The sequence below is a fragment of the Megalobrama amblycephala genome, linkage group LG2 (genome assembly GCF_018812025.1).
Source record: "Megalobrama amblycephala isolate DHTTF-2021 linkage group LG2, ASM1881202v1, whole genome shotgun sequence".
Lineage (NCBI taxonomy): Eukaryota > Metazoa > Chordata > Actinopteri > Cypriniformes > Xenocyprididae > Megalobrama > Megalobrama amblycephala.
Genome location: NC_063045.1, coordinates 5149851 through 5167873, shown reverse-complemented (window position 1 = coordinate 5167873; position 18023 = coordinate 5149851). Strand labels below are relative to the sequence as shown.

General features: G+C 39.0%; 1 protein-coding gene across 1 annotated transcript; it reads right to left on the bottom strand.

Annotated features, from left to right (window-relative positions):
* Positions 1 to 6690: 6690 nt before the first annotated feature.
* LOC125263262 (C-type lectin domain family 4 member E-like) lies at positions 6691 to 10705 on the bottom strand. Its single transcript, XM_048182259.1, has 4 exons — positions 9295 to 10705; positions 7318 to 7445; positions 7144 to 7244; positions 6691 to 7028 (listed from the first exon to the last, which is right to left on the bottom strand). The coding sequence occupies exons 1-4, from the start codon at positions 9311 to 9313 to the stop codon at positions 6896 to 6898; spliced, it is 381 nt and encodes a 126-aa protein (XP_048038216.1). The 5' UTR covers positions 9314 to 10705; the 3' UTR covers positions 6691 to 6895.
* Positions 10706 to 18023: the final 7318 nt, after the last annotated feature.

Genomic DNA, 18023 nt, shown 5'->3' with positions numbered 1-18023 from the left:
GACTGGTCTCTGGTATACCTAGAGCAGCCACTTTGGTGACCTGAAATACACTGGCAGGAAATAACCCATTTGACTGCTTTTCGACCCTCCTCAGAGGGTGCAAACCTGATGCAGCATCGAGTGAGCGCTGAATCAAAGCTTGCTGGAAACCGCTGCACCCCAGAGCACTAAGAGTGATGGGGTTGGCAGATCAGTCCCCTGAGGGCAACGAAGTGGCACGGGCACCGTATACGGAGGTGTACACCGCTCCACCCCGCAGGGGCTGCCCCAAGAAGCCTAACACCACAGGCGTCAGGATCTACATGAAAGGCTGAACTAATACATGAATCTAACTACTTAAAGTCAGATAAATATGTATTATTTTAATTTCTCAAAATTAAATTACAGCCAACTGTCCATTTAATTTCAAATGATCTATCAGACAAGTTAATACGGTCTGAAAGAAATGCTATGTATATATAGGCATATAGCCATACACACATCAAATTTCATTTAATCTCTCAAAATTAAAGAGATATTAGTGCAGACATATAGCTTTTAAAAACCAGGCAATATCCCACTTAATTCCTCAAATTAAATGCATCAATGAACCACCAGACAAGTGTACACGGTCTGAATAATTGGTTGAATATTTATAACTGCCGTCTGCACACCCTAATCTACGCGTTGCCTCGACAAACACGAGATTAGAGCCACATAAATTCTTTATAGCAGTTTGCAGACTCGAAATCTAAGCGTCGCCTCGGCAGACGCGAGATCCGTGCCACTAGAATCTTTATTGCAGTTTGCAGACTCGAAATCTACGCGTCGCCTCGGCAGACGCGAGATAAGAGCCACTAGAATCTTTATTGCAGTTTGCAGACACGAAATCTACGCGTCGCCTCGGCAGACGCGAGATCCGTGCCACTAGATTCTTCATTGCAGTTTGCAGACTCGAAATCTACGCGTCGCCTCGGCAGACGCGAGATCAGAGCCACTAGAATCTTTCATTGCAGTTTGCAGACTCGAAATCTACGCGTCGCCTCGGCAGACGCGAGATCCGTGCCACTAGATTCTTTATTGCAGTTTGCAGACTCGAAATCTACGCGTCGCCTCGGCAGACGCGAGATCAGAGCCACTAGAATCTTTATTGCAGTTTGCAGACTCGAAATCTACGCGTCGCCTCGGCAGACGCGAGATCCGTGCCACTAGATTCTTTATTGCAGTTTGCAGACTCGAAATCTACGCGTCGCCTCGGCAGACGCGAGATCAGAGCCACTAGATTCTTTATTGCAGTTTGCAGACTCGAAATCTACGCGTCGCCTCGGCAGACGCGAGATCAGAGCCACTAGAATCTTTATTGCAGTTTGCAGACTCGAAATCTACGCGTCGCCTCGGCAGACGCGAGATCAGAGCCACTAGAATCTTTATTGCAGTTTGCAGACTCGAAATCTACGCGTCGCCTCGGCAGACGCGAGATCCGTGCCACTAGATTCTTTATTGCAGTTTGCAGACTCGAAATCTACGCGTCGCCTCGGCAGACGCGAGATCAGAGCCACTAGAATCTTTATTGCAGTTTGCAGACCAGAAATCAACGCGTCGCCTCGGCAAACGCTTGATCCAAGGCTATAGATTCTTATTGCTTAAGACTTTATTCCCTCGAGAAAAAAGCCAAGAGGAGCAGAGCTAAAAATCTCGATAGTGCATCACATCGGGAAATATGAATGGACACTGTCAGATCCCCTTCTTTACAAGAACTGACGTGCATGCTCTGCTCTAAAACAAACAACACATGAATCGCGTGTATTCCCACTCGTATAGTAGCGAGGGCAGGGAAGCACACACGACTCAAGTTGCTATTTGCTCGCCAATAAGCTTCTGTCTATAATATATATATATAATGCTTGAGGACAAACAACAATAAATAGACAGAGACAGTTTAACACAGAGCGCTTTGCTGAGGCACAAAAGCTGAAGCCGGTCTTTCCGGATGTGTATTTATACTTTCCTGGTCGTGACGTCACCCGCCGGTGACGTTCACTCTCGCCATTGGACTAGTTGACACACGTGCATCAGACGCTTTCACGCTGAGGGCGTTCCCATAGCGCCCCCTTCGGGACGCAGTGCGAGTTCCCTCGAAAGGGAACCTGAAAAGGTGCTAAATGAATTTAATAAATCCAACAGAGGGGGAACAGAGCGCTCAGGATCTGAAAGGTACAAAAGAACTTCATTGGCATAAAGAGATATAACATGATCTATCTGGCCTATGCTTAAAGGCAGAACCTGTGGATGGTGTCTAATAGCAATTGCCAAAGGTTCTATTGCGATGGCAAACAACAGGGGTAAAAGTGGACACCCCTGTCATGCGCCCCTATGCAATTCAAATTGTGGCGATCTGTCAAGATTTGTTAAAAAAGATGCGCATGGATCGTGGTACAACCTACTGACCCAAGAAGAAAACTTATCTCCTAGATTCAATTCAACTTGATCAAAAGGTTTCACAGCATCTAATGCAATAATTGCCAATTTAGAGTGAGTTTTTTGCTTAGAGTAGATTATATTTAAAAAACGTCTGACATTGAAAAAAGAAAATCTATTAGGGACAAAGCCAACTTGGTCAGGATGAATGACAAAGTCGAAATACATTTGTTTAGTCTAGTTGCCAAAATTTTGGTGAACACTTTTAATTAAATCAGTATTGAGAAGAGCAATTGGACGAAACGAAGACACATTGGTCTCATCCTTTTCTTTCTTAAGAAGTAAAGAAATATTGACAAAGTAAAGAGGAGGAAATTTTTCAGGAAGGAAATCTCGAAATGTTTCTGCTTAATTTTTAACAACATCTCATTCACCTGATCTGAAGTAATCTTATTATATTCATATTTAAGTGACATAATATCATTTAAAACATCTGAGTCTGCAGTATCCCTGTATAATTTTTCCAATTGGGTAAGATGGACATGTATTTCCGCTAAACGTTTATGTCTGAGTTTCTTTGCTGCTGACTCATAGGAAATTATATGTCCCCTCATCGCTACTTTAAAAGTTTCCCATAAGACAGAGTCGGAAACATCACCTTTGTCATTGATCTCAATAAACTCTGTCAAAAAATCTGAAATATGCTGGCAAAATTTCACATCTGTAAGGAGGTATGCATTGAATCTCCAATTATAACTTGGCTTTGCCCAACCAAAATCAAAAGATACAGTAACGGCAGAATGATCAGAGATCAGTATGTTGTAATATTTAGATGCAGAGACGTTAGATAATAATTTAGAGTCTATAAAAAAAAAATCTATTCTTGAATACGATTTATGGACATGGGAAAAGAAAGAGTACTCCTTATCGGTGGGATGGTGTAGCCTCCAGATAGGGAGTCCAATATGCAATTGAAGTCGCCACCAACTATAAAGTGAGTATCGGTAAGAGAAGGTAGAAGATTAAATACCTTACGAAAAAAAAAGCAGGATCATCATGGTTAGGGCCATAAAGATTTAAAAAAGTAAAATGTTTAGAGGCGATTAAGCCGGTAACAAGAATATAACGACCATTAGGATCTGTTAACGTGGATATATGTTTGAACGGAACAGAATTACGAAGTAATATTGTAACTCCTCTGGCCCTACATGAAAAACTGGATTGAAATACATGGGAAATCCAATTACATTTTAGGCGCTTCTGTTCACCATGCTTAATGTAGGAAAAATATGTCAGCTGAAATGGAGCGTAAATACGAGAACACTTTAGCTCGCTTCACCTGACTATTCAAGCCGCGCATATTCCAGCTAGCTAAAGTAATATCGCCTCCTTGTGGTGAAGTTATATTATGTGCCATTTTACAAAATATATCAATTTAGCTGCAGAATAGCACAGATAAAATGAAGGGTGAACAATAATAAACAATAAACACAAACTACGTCCTCCCACCCCATCCAAGCCGCTTCCCCGAACCAAGCGGTGTAAAAAAAACCATATATACTGTGGAGCCGAAAAGTAACATAAAGAATAGCAGTATTACAAAATTACAAAACCAATAAAACAAAGCAAAAAATAGGAAAATGCCTAAGAATGAACCGCACCTCAAATCCCTTTAAATATTTACATATGAAGAAAAAGACAAGTTAGTCATCAAATCGATAAACACTAAGAATGCTCTGTCACATATTGTGCTTTTAACATAATGTTAGATGAAAGAAAAATTGCAGATCAAACTGATCTGTGCCAGCTATGATATAGTACTCACGAAAGCCCCGCAGACGGTATGACCAAACACATAAAAGTCAAAAGACTTGCCAAACAGTCTGACTGCTGTCCTCGACTGTGATAGAGTCAGCAAAGGCTTCTCGGCTGAGTCAAAAACATGTTTAGTTGAGTTGCGAGTCACGAGAAGGCGAGCAGGAAAGAGCAACCCGTGTCGAACATTAGCCTCCTTCAGACTTTTTCTCACAGCGTTGAAAGCTTGACGCTGTTTCAGAACCTCTGAGGTGAAGTCATAAGATGAGAATGCGCAGTCCGTTGTATGTCAAAGGTGAAGACAGCTGCGCAAGACGTAGAATCTTCTCTTTATTAGGATAATGATGCAGCCTGGCCAGCATAGTCCGAGGACGGGGCTGTGCGTTACCAACCGGGCCCGTACGATGGGCTCGGTCAATCTTCGGAAGTTTTGGAAAATTACTGGCGCCGAGTATTTGCACAAGGAAGTCAGCAACAAACGGGTGGCCTTCCTCCACTTTTTCGGGCAGACCAATGATCTTAATATTTTGCCACCGCGAGCGCCCTTCAAGATCATCTAACTTATAATAATATCCATAATGTCAGGAAGGTTAACAGGGTCCGTGGGGCTAGCAACGGCCTGTGCATCGCCTGACTGACAGACGCCTTGTTCACCCAAATCCTCAGCTGATTTATCTCCTTTCTTTGATTTTGGCTTAGTCATAATGTCTGCGATCATTAAGGATGACAATGAGCAAAAATTAACAGTAGAAATATTGGTAAAAATAAAGAATAATCGAGGGAAATGAAGCACACAGAAAAAATACGTCTACTCCATGCGGTACTCACTGGTGCCCCCGTGATAATTCAGTTTTAAAGCTTTAATATTACATTTAGTTTATTACAGAAGAGCATAATAAAGAAAAGTGCCTTTCAAACAGTAACATGAATTTGTTAAGTCAATAATTGTGATTTAGGAGTTGTATCAACTCATAATATAATAAAGCTTAATGTAATAAATGCACATAATGTAACAAGTATTACATCATTAATGTAATAAATTCTTCAAAAATGTAGTCATTGTCAGGTGACCCTAGATGACCCAGAGGCGAAAGTAGTTTGCAAAGTTTATTATAGTCCCAAACACAAACAGAAACAGACTGCCAGGCGCGATATAGCAAACACGCTGCAGCTGGTGAACAAAGGATTATACAGCGGCTTCCCGAGTCACAGATCCTCGACTGTAGTCCAACTACAGATAGAAGATCAGATAGAAGCAACCACGTCTGCAGACGGTTAACTCTGTACGGCCGAACAGGACAGCAAGGTCGGGCTCTGGGCTGGGACTGGGACTCAGATTCAGAATAATAGCTGCTAACACACACACACAAATTTCGTCGAGCGAGAAGCACGTCACACTCACAATACAACAATTCCCGGACACAGACAAGAACAAAGAACAGGGAGAAGTAGGCAGCGCAATCAGCGCGAAGACACAGAACAGTTGCGCGCAAGGGAGCGCGAACGCCAGAGGTAACAGGGTAGAGCTGAAACCAATGAAAGATGAACGATAGAGGGGGAAAAGACACCCAAAAACAAGAGTAATCAAACCTGGCTCATGACAGTCATGTTCTAAAAAAATCTTGAGCTCATGTAATGATTTTTCAATGTAATAATTTTTTTTCACATAATGTCAGGTTTTTGTAGGAGAAATTTATTATATTATGAACACACTATAGTACCTTTTAATGTAATGACAGTTCATAAGGTAATATTTGATATTAATAATACATTTCAGCACAATTGCAATAAGTTTAATGTAAAACTAGCAGTAATACTTTATTTTACAGTACTATAACAGTAAATTATGCATAATTATATTATACATGAAACTAACCCTAAACCAAACTCTATTCCTAACCATATAGTAAGTACATGTTGTTATTGATATAAGTCAGAACTTAAATGTATAATTTCACTCTAAGACATCTTAAAATAAAGAGTAATCAAACTATTACATTAAAAGAAAAGTCGACTTTTAGGCTGCATTGTGAACTCAACAATTTCATAAAGACTTTATTAACTTTATGATCATGATGTGCTCCATCATTTTGAGTTGATTTGACCCAGAAACACATTTTGGCCCGGTTTCACAGACAGGGTTTAGCCTAAACCAGGATTAAGCTTTAGTTTAATTAAGGCATTTAAGTACTTTTATAAACGTTCACTAGAAAAACACATTACTGGTGTGAATCTTGAGACAAAACAATGACACTGATATATTTTAAGATCTGTCAGTACAAGTTACTTTCAGTTAAAACAGATCAAACATGCATTTTAGTCTGACACTAGCTTAAGCCTTGTCTGTGAAACCGGGGGTTTAAGTTTTATGCACTAAATTAATCAAATTAAGCTTCTGCTTTCTAACTATGTAATTATACATTTGTAATCATTTTTGAGAAATAAAAATTTAAATGATTGTCATAAAAATAAATTAATTTGCTAAAAAACTATAATTTTAGTGATATGATTCTCTATAGAGATGCTTTTCATTTTTTTTTTTGATGAATAATAGTTTATGTTTTAAGTTATTAGTAATGTAATACTTGTTACATAATTTGAAGTTATTACATTTTGCTTTATTACATTATTATGAGTTGCTTGTGTTCATAATGCATTATGCTCACATATTTATTGAAATGTGTCATTTCAATATAATCTTCTCACAGATCCATTTTAATGCTCCACTACAATGATAATCATTCCATCCTGGTGAATAAGTCGAAGCACAGTCTTCATCATCATTGTAATTATCAGGCTGTCTATCCACCCAGAACCTGAAAGAACAGATCAGCATTAGATGTTCAGTGCTGCTTCCTGTGTGATATGATACTGACTGTGAGATATGATCATTTATTAGAGAATAATCAGTTTAATTCAGTGATTTCTCACCCAGAGGTCATGTTGGTGCCATCAACCCATTTCCATCTGCCCTCCACATCACTGTCAGTCAGACCAATCCAGAAATCATCAAAACGTTTCTTGACAAATTCCTAAGAATAAAAACACATATACATTTCATCATTTAGGGTTAGAAGCTAAACACACTTTCACTCTTTCACTCACGTGTTCCTCTCTGTTGTTTATGATGATCAGATCTGCTCCTCTCTCTGTACAGTATCTTCTGCTCTCAATCCAGTTCTTCTTCTCGGAGGAAATGAAGTAAAGACAGGATTGATAGTAAATCCATCCATCTGTTAACACAACCAGTTGTCAAGAGAAATGGAGTGTTCTCTTCCAAACAATTTGATAAAGATTTTAAAAGATATAATAAAAAGCAGAAAATCAAACTTGAAGAAGAAAGTTTTCATAAATGAGACAAAAACACATGCTGTGAGCTTGAGTGAAATGTATACCACATCCTGTAAAGGTGACAAATGTTGCATTATGTGTGTAGGTGAACATGGGTTCTGGGGGATAGAAGCATTGTTGTGTGTAACTGATAAGAATGAAGACAGTTAGGAAAAAATGTCTAGTAAGGTAGAAATCTGATAAAAATGTATAATAAAAAAATGTGTGTTGCTTAAGCCATTGACGCAAATAGGAAATGCATTGACGCAAGTGAAAAAAAGGTGATAGACAAGTAACCTAGCAATTGACGTAAGTAAAAAACCACATGTGCGTAAATGAAAAGATAAAGTGCGTCAACAGAGAATATAAATATTGGGGCCTTTATAGCTCTCTGAGTAGTTGGAGTAGTAGTAGTAGTTGTTGTGTAATTTTGCTGAAGAAAGAAAGAGCACACAAGCAAGCAGCAAGAGGAAGCCTTCGCCAGACCACAACCCTCAGAAGATCAAAGAAGACACCTGATTTTCTTAAAGAAGAATATATACTGAATAGAGAAGAGGGTAAGCTTTAAAAATGTAATTATTTATCTGGCCCATGGAACTTCCAGCTTAGCTGGCATAGAGTTGTGTATTTAGCTTTTGCTTTTGCAAGAAATAATAAAACGTTTCTTGAGAATGGGGACTGCCCTCAAACTCTGATAGTATTGTCTCAGTCTGTTTATTGTTGTAGAGTGAAAATCCATTTGGGGTATCAGAAGTTGATTGTCTGAAAAGATAGATTTTTATAAATATATCCCGACGGACTTTCAAAGTCAGTCAAGGTTGCCAACCAGTCGCAACAGAGTGGCCGTGGGAGTGCATAGCAGGCATAGCTGTCCTCTGAGGGCGAAGAGCCAGCTGTGGTGCACTGAACGGGAGGCTAACCCACCCCACCCGGTAGGCTTGGTTGATATCTGAACCGTAGGCCTAGGAGGACGGTAGTAAAGACTGGATAATATAATTAAAAAGAAAATAGTACGCCTAATCTGAATCTATAAATAAACCTTTTACAGGAGTTGAGTAATATGAATAGAGGAAGTGGCTCGTGACCAAGAAAGTGTTGTTCGCGGCAGAAACACAGGGGTGACGCGGCACCAGTTTAACTATTAGCACCTTTTTAACTCGTCTCATTCATCTGTGAGCTTTAGTGTTAGTGGGTGGTAACTATCTCTTTTAAAATAAGTCACGTAACCCGAACACATCACTTAACAAGTGTCAGTTATGAACACAATCTCAATAGTATTCATAGGGATTGTACCTACACTCCAAATCTAGGAATTGTATAAATTTGTTATTATAATTATTCTAACAAGACTTTGTTTGTTCATTCTTTACATTTTACATTGTAAAAAGGTTTTACATTTAAATGTATGGTTCACTTTATTTTGATGGTTCACTTTAGACATTGACTAACTATAATAACTTTTCAACTGCAGTCAGTGAACTCTCATTAGAGTATCAGTAGACTGTTAGTTTAGGGTTAGGGTCTGAATTAGGAGAATAAACTGACATGTAGTTGTAAAGTTACTTGTAGTCAGTAGAATGTGTAAAGTGGACAATTGAAATAAAGTGTTACTGAATTTATTTTGTACTATAGACTCTTTCCATGCTGTGAATATGTGCACTAGAATTACACTTGACATTCAAACACCTATGAATACTAACCAGATTATATTCCTGCTCTGTAGCAACTACTAAAATGACAAAAGAAACTCACCCAGTTTACCAAGACTCATCTGAAGATCATTTTTCTCCAGTTTTAGCTGGTCTCTCTCAATGGTCAGGTTTTTGTTCTTTATTTTCAGCCCATCTCTCTCTTCTGAGAGGTTGGTGATGTTAGTTAGTAGCTGGTCTCTCTCATTGGTCAGGTTTTCATTCTTGGATATTAACTGTCGACTCTCTAGAGTGAACGTGACACACAGCACTATGTCTGCAGTCAGCAGAAGAACACACAGCAGCACCAAACACACTGCAGCTGCTCTGGAGCTTCTGATCTTCACACAAACACTTTCTGAAAATGACAGATATCAAGATGAATGTTTTCTGTTTCCTAATTGTATGTTTGTGTTGTATGTGTACCTTTATGGTTTCTCTTGGTTCAGTGTTTATATTGCCATGAACAGGCTGAGACATTTTTGTTCTCATGATGAAGCTATATGTGTTTCTACTCTGTAGTCCTCTGCTATTTGAGACTTTAATTTTAGTAGTTGAGGCAAATAAGTGGAAAAGTATGTCACAGTACAAGAGCTTGTGACCCTTCCTGTTAAAACCAATTAATTTGCATAACGAAAAGCTCTTCCTAAAGGGCACTATTGTGATATTGTGGTTAGATGTAGCAGTCGGGTTCAAATTAGCACAGTACAGTTTAACATGAGAGAAAAGTCACTTTACTTCCTCCAGTGAAATCAAAATTAATGATAAAATGTAATTTAATTGTGCTTGAAATCAGTCTGTGTTCTTTTGTTGCATGTTTGTTTCTATTGCCTGCAAAAATGCACATGCACACTCACAGTGGTCAGAGTGGAATAAATGTGATTAAAGTGTTTGCATGTCTTTTTAATGTGATTAAAATCAGCATATGCCACAGGTTTTACGATGATGTTTTTTAAGATCTTCAAAAGATTTCAAAACATGTTTGTGTTTGCCACAGAACGATTGTAACACCACTATGCCTGTAAAGTCAAGCCTGTGGTTTCTCTGTTTCTACACCAACACAAAGATAGAGCAGCATTTTCATGAACATTGTTATGAAGGCCTCAGGTACGGTGTACATTTTAGGACATCCACAGACTTAAATCATATTACGAAAAGGCATCATGCCTCAGACAGAAAAGCTTCATGAAAAACAGCGTCAGTGTCAGGTCTCGTACAATTAGGCATCAGACGAAACGGCCTCAGACAAAAAAGGCATCGGATGAAACGGAGTGACCATCCTAACTGAAACACACAGGCTGAGTAAACATTTTAGTCATTTTTTTCTCTCTCCAAAATCATATACAGATGGTTAATTATTAAATCGTACAACAGCATCAGAAGAACACAAAGCTGAACCAAACACACTGTAGCTTCTTCTGATCTTCACACAATCACTTCTGAACAGCACAGGTCTGACATTAGATGACTGAACATGTGCAGACTTTGATGATTTGATCAAAGTAATGAATGTGATTACCTGTACGCTGAAGTGGTTCTCTCACACATTCTGCACTCTCATAGATTTCCACTATCATCTCCATTCTGTCTGTCTTCATTCCCTCAGACTTAGTCCTGATCACATCTACATTAATACCATCAGAAATTTCTGCTCTTTAACCTTCAAACATTAAATGTTCCTTGTTCATTGTAGATGTAGTCAGCACTCGTCTTCTTTTTAAAGCCAGTGGCAAACAAACTTCAATGTGTGGAAACAAAAACCTGTGACATAAACAGAAGTTGTGAAAGTCTTTCTTCCCTTCCCTTTTGTGATGTATATTCGAGTGAAACTTGGCCATTGCTGCAATGCCATGTGATTGACAGGTTGTCCCGTTCTTGCTCCAGTAAACACATCAGAGAAGAGAAGAGAAGAGAAGAGAAGAGAGAGAAGAGAAGAGAAGAGAAGAGAAGAGAAGAGAGGTTTAACACATTGTAGGAACCATGGACGAACCAGAAAAATGAATCATTCAGATGATTCTTTCAAAAAATAATTCTAATTCAGAATCGAGGTTCCGGCTCCAGCTCATCTACAGAGAAAACCAACATTAATTACTTTTACGACATCCATGTTTCCTGACAGAAGGAGAAGTGACAGCCATTTGTGATACCAAATGGTCAGAAGATAAAGAGCCTTTGATCACCAGATCAAAAGAGACAGAGAGACAATGCAAACCTTTTGTTTCTCTGAGGGACCTAAAACTTTACAGAAAAAAACAACAAAGACTGTTCTACAACTAAAACTGCATCAAAATAGTTCCAAACAATTTTAACTGGACTTTTCAAACATCTTTTAACTGCATACATTTTACCTCATGTGTCCACAAATACTACCTGTAACCAGTTTTGGATTCCCAAAGTGTGGTACGCGCACCCCCAGGGGTACACGAGCTGCCACCAGGAAGTGCGCGAGAGGAAAAATGTAATGGCGGTCTGTTTTTTTAAGTGGGATTTTTCCATACAATAAAAAAAAACATGAACAGTAAACATTTCCATTGTAATCGTTTTTATTTTAAATAAAAAAAACTATAATTTATTAGTTTTTGATAGAAACGTAGAAGAAGACAGCTGCTGTCTTCTTCTACGCCAGTGGTTCTCAACCTGCGGCCCGTCACGAATGTAAATGCGGCCTGCGATATGCCGACCACAACTAAAAAAATTAAATTATAGCATCACAATTTATTTTTGCTTTTAAATTTAAATTGAAGTGAATTAAATAAATATAAATGAGCTATAATGCTTTATTTGTCATATAAAATCATTTTGGTGAGCATTTATTATTTTCAGACATCAGGCAGTGACGAAATCACTCACTTAACGAAGCGAACACTTACAAGTGCGCGCTTTGGAAGAATTCAAACAGTTGCCATTATTTTTGTAAATTTAAGCCTCAAAATGGTCAAATTTGTTATTAGAGGAGAAAAACTAAATGTGGAACATACAAAGAAGGAACACATGCAAACAAGAAGAGTCGCAGCATCAGCAGTAAAGGTAAGAAGAATGGAAGAATCGGTTGTTAATGAGCGAGATGGGCAGCCTTCCTGTTTGCTCTGTAGTAAAGTACTAACTTGACAAGCAAAACCTACAATTTCAAAAGACTGAACTGTGAATTCGATGTGTGTGTTTGATGTATTTTAAATTAGTAAAAATAACCGCATCAGCGCACCCGCGGCTGGAATGAGCCCAACTCGGCCGCACGCTCGCGGATCCGATGCTGCGCGAGGGATTGCGACATGACAGAAAGCTTGATATCGTCAGAGATTGTAATTAGCCTACAGTGCACTCGTTGTTTGTAAAAAGAGCTGAGTAATATTTGCTTATTAAGGCGTTTGTGTGATTGTTTAGTGACTATTGCGATGCTGTTGAAGAGAGTCATACAGTCATACAGAATTAAATAGCAACTTAAGGTGATTGTATATACAGTTTGTGTGTTCATTGAGCAATACTATCTGATTATTATTGTAAAGCTAATGTCAGTAAGTTAGTTTTTATTTGTTATTTATTGTGTGCAACATCTAGGTATAATAATAGTATTATCTGCTAATACCATAACATTAAATCTGATTGGTTTGCATTGGTGACGTCATATGTAAATTATACGCGGCCCGTGAGACTTGCACTTGGACCATTGTGCGGCCCACTGGGAAAAAGGTTGAGAACCACTGTTCTACGCACTGCTCTTCTTTTATGCACTGCAGGCTAGCCTATTGCTGCAATGTTTCTTTTACGTGGCTGAAAATAACCGTGCTTTCTGTTACTGAGCCTGTGTCTGTCACTCGTCCTCTTAAAAGTGGAAGCTCGTAGCTTTGTTGCATTATATTGAAACTTTGTTGATGTTGTTATTGTCATGCATGTTCTGGTTATTTGCGCATGATTAACCATGAGTCTTTATATGGCGATAAAACAAAGCTTTGTTGCGTTTTTTTTTTTTTTTTGAAGTGGGGAAGTTGGGGGTGCACCAACCCGGATGGGACATAGAAGGGGGTGCGCAGGAAAAAAAGTTTGGGAACCGCTGCTTTACAACACTCACAATTCATGTAAATGTGATAACTCTTGAATGACTGACTGAAAGTATGCCTTATTTGGAAGGAATTTAATTCTGGAGGCAGAGAAAAGCCCTTTCTGAAATTTCTCTTTGTGGCTGGAAAACGAACGAGCAGACTGAATGAAATCTGTGTAAAATGTATCATATTCCATTTAAGCAGAGATGGGAAGTAACACCTAACGACGAGTGAAATTCATATTTAAAGTCGACTCAATCAAGTAGCTCCAGTTTATAACTGAACTGGTGCATTTAAATGAATGATTCATGGTTCATTCAGGTCTTTGAAGTGCATATTTTGCTAGGAACCCTGTTCATCATATCACTCTCTCTCTTAAAACTCTTTCTCTCTCATTTCCTTTCTTACTGTGTCATACGTGTATGAATGTGTGTGTGTGTGTGTTAGATTAGTTTGTGTTAGAATAAATAAAGTCTTGTAGATTTTAAAAGAAAGTGTCTTGTATTATGTGCTTCTAAAATTTAATGTCTTAAACTGTCGATCTTAAAGTTAACACTGATAGAGCAAGGTTTCACGATTGTTGGATATTCATATCCGCTACAAGAGCTTATTACGGCTCGAGGAAGTGAACGCTAGACGACTCAGTTGCTCGGTCGTAAACTAAACAACTTTATAATTTCCTACAATTTAATTATTTCATTTGAGCTAATTTTACTTCCTTGGGTGTGTGTTCCCTACAACATCTTTAATATGAAAACAATTGATTACATCAATTGTTTCTTAATTATATAAATACAATGAAAATGCCATTCATCCCACACTTAATTAATCACCAAATATTAAAAATTTACCACAAGTTGCTCTTCATATATCCTACACAACATGTGTCCTATACACCATTTTTCCCTAAAAGTTTTATCTCCCACCAATTCATAGCAAGCACAATCTATCTTTAATCTGCTTGCAATTAAACCTTTCATCATCTCTTCAGGGTTCACTGCACCTACACCCAGTAATTTATTTTTCCTTGTTTTCCAAATTGACAATTTTGCGGTACCCAAAACATAATTTAAAAGACACCATATTAACTTTTTTGAGACTTTGTATTTTACACTTCCAATAAAACCACATTCGGAGAAATCTTCACCTAACCCTCTAAACCATTCTGTTAACAGTGTAAATAGCCCTTCTAAATGTTTACAATGCAAAAAAAGATGTTCAATAGTTTCTTCTTCACCACAGAAATTACATTCTCCCCCTACTGCTGGATTAGGGCGAGACATATCTGTTTGTAGCTATTGCACAATTCATTATTCGCCATTGCAGATCTCCAGTTCACTTTTCTACGGGATATTTGTACAGGATCCTCCATTGATCTTGCAAGGGAAAACACATCCCGAACCACCTTGTCCACGTCGATGGTTGCCACTCTTTTAGCACCTCTTTGTGAAGTGTCAGTTTTCACACATACTTTGTATAACACTTTCTTAGGTATTTCTTTAAGTGTCCATATCTCAAGATTCTCAGGTACTCCTTAATTTGGAACAAGTGGAGCCTACAGAATAATTTTAAAAAAGAGGCAGCAATCTCTGCAGGGAATGAACCAGACTTTCTCTCCTTTCTCCTCTCCTTCACTTTGGCCCTCACTCTTCCCTCTTCCAAGCAAGATCCTTTTTATTCCTGCATGTAAATAGTTGTAAGCAACAAGACAGGAATTGATTTTGGAGGCTGTTGGCGATAGTCCTGAGTCTCCAGTGGCAAGATATCTGAAAGAGAGAGAAAATAAAAAAAGAAAATAAACATTGTTATAAATGCTGATTGCAATTCCATATTATCAAATATAAATTTATAATACTGGTGTTTGTGACATTTTCAATTCTCTTTAATTTTTTTTTTTACAGTTAAACAACAACAAGCTTGATAAAATGCCCTTAATACTTTACCTTTATTTAGCATTTGCTCTGATTTGTTTGCTACATTGCAAAAGCAGACTATTAATCAATATTATAATATAGCAGTTCTCTGCACAATTCAAAACCCACTTTGACTGTTGTAGACAAGTTAATTGCCATTTCATTAACGTGTTGTATTGATAACTGTTTGTTCAAAAGAGTGAGAAGACTATATGTCTGTGGAGGTTCTCAGTCATTAATTACTTGTAATCGCACAGAATATTAAATGATTTACTGACCGGAGACAGATGGACAGGCGCTCTGCAGGTGGAATAGAGCGCCTGTAGTTGGTGTCCTGGAGGGAAATCCTCCCACCGACACGGGACAACAGGCCATCAAACTGGGACCGGCTCAGTCAGAAGTACCGCTGAAAGCCGCGAGAGACTGTCATCCAGGCACAGCTCCTGGAGGAGTTGGTGAAACTCACCAAGCTGGGTGCGCCTTTGAAGTATCTGATGGACCCAGACACGGCGCCGAACGAATCTACACCATTTTTAAGCCTTCCATAGCACATAAAGCGCAGCTACTCTCTCAACAAAATCCAAGTCAGCCATTTTGCAATGTGACTGGAGGCGCGAATGAAGCGAGTAAACTCAAAATGTTCAAGCATCCAACTACGTGCAAATAGCGTGATTTAATCTCGCAAGTCGCATCTGGTGTGAACACCCCATTAAAAGGAACATAGTTGTGATGATATGACCTTTCCTAGTATTTTTGACAGAAAAGTGAGATTTGGGATCGGCCTGTAATTGACTAATTCTTTAGGATCAAGTTGTGTTTTTTTAATAAGAGGTTTAATAATAGCCATCTTAAAAGTTTTTGGTACGTATCCTAGTGATAAAGATGAATTGACGATTATTAAGAAGAGGATCTATGACCTCTGGAAGCATCTCTTTCAATAGCTTAGTCGGTATAGGGTCTAACATACATGTTGTTGATTTTGATGATTTAACAAGTTTAGACAATTCTTCCTCTCCTAAAGCAGTAAATGAATTTAATTTTTCCTCAGGGACTGAGGAACAACTTGCAATACTAAGAGAGGATGACATGACTCACCTTGTTTGTAGACTGATCCGACTTACCACAGCCGTTTGATGAACGCGCAGAAAAAGGAGCGTGCGAGAGACTGATGACAAGTTAACAAGCTCGCAAGATGCAAACACGTTGTAATAGCGATTTAGATTCAAAGATTAAAAGCTAGTGACATCAGATTAATGATTAATTAACTCCACCATAAGAAAGAGACTGGGCAAAAATGGCCTACATGGCAGAGTTCCAAGATGAAAACCACTGCTGAGCAAAAAGAACATAAAGGCTCGTCTCAGTTTTGCCAGAAAACATCTTGATGATCCCCAATATTTTTGGGAAAATACTCTGTGGACAGACGAGACAAAAGTTGAACTTTTTGGAAGGTGTGTGTCATATTACATCTGGCGTAAAAGTAACACAGCATTTCAGAAAAAGAACATCATACCAATGTTAGAATAAGGTGGCGATAGTGTGATGGTCTGGGGCTGTTTTGCTGCTTCAAGACCTGGAAGAATTGCTGTGATAAATGGAACCATGAATTCTGCTGTCTACCAAAAAAAATAGACAAACAAATTTTGGTAGAGTTGAGGGAGCATTTTCTTCGAAAACAAAATTATTCCACCTCGTCTTCAGCAGCTCAGATTTCAGGAGTAAATGGAGAGAGCTTGTTCAGAGACACTGCTTATGATTTATGGGGATTTAAAAAAAAAAGGAGTGGTTGTGTATACATACTGCCAACACATTTATGTCCAAACACCATGCCAAAGTGAATTTTGCATAATAGGTTCCCTATAAAGTCTCCATGGAGTAGATTTATCTCACAGTCCAGAGAGAGCCCGTCACTGGCCTCCAGGAAGAGGTGTGGATGATGGCTCAGAGTCTGCACAGGAGGCATGAGCAGCGGGGGTTGGGGGTTGAGGCCGAGCAGGCCAATTTTGATTGTGGGTGACTCTAACTTGGGTCAGTTACCTATAACTGCCAACGATAAGGTCGAGGTGGACTTTTGTCCAGGCGCAAATCTGGCCTATTATACAGTATAATCAAGCATACGACTCCTGTGTCATTGGGGGCCCAACATGTGGTCCTCTCTTTTGGGCTGAATAATAGGGAGCAGGGGAACCCTACAATTCTGAGCAAGAGAGTGGAGCGGTTGCAGGGTGTGGCCTTCCAAACTTTCCCCAATGCAGTTCTCCATATCCCCCTGATCAATTATGACAAGATCATGCCAGGGAGATTAGTGATTAGAAAACATCGAAATGCTCAATGGGATTTTTAAAAAGATGGGCCACAGCATTCCCCTGCTGCCATGGGAATCATTCAGGACAGAGGCTGATAAAATTCACTGGACGGCGGCTACAGTGGAAGCACTGGCTGGGGCATTTAAAATTGCTGTGAATGGGGCCTCGGTGCAGGGCCCTCGTTTGAATAATTTGGTCATTAATTTGTCTCAAGTTTTTCAGTTATCCCCGGCACAGTTCCAGCTATTGGACAGGAGCTTATCATTTTTTCCATCACATTCAGTTAGAACATTTGACAAGGGGGCCGTATTGGCTGATTTGGGTCATTTTCATAAAAAAATGCAGAGGACATTTTTTTGGGCCAACTTTAAATTCCTCCCAGGCCCGGCATTTTGTGCCAAGTCGGATTGGGTTCCCCCTCCCCAAGTTTTGCCAGGGGAGGTTTTTGATTTTTTTTTTTGACAGGAATTTTGAAAATGTCAATGAAATAGCCACACAGGTACAGGCTCTGTCTCTCAATTTGTCACCCGATGATCG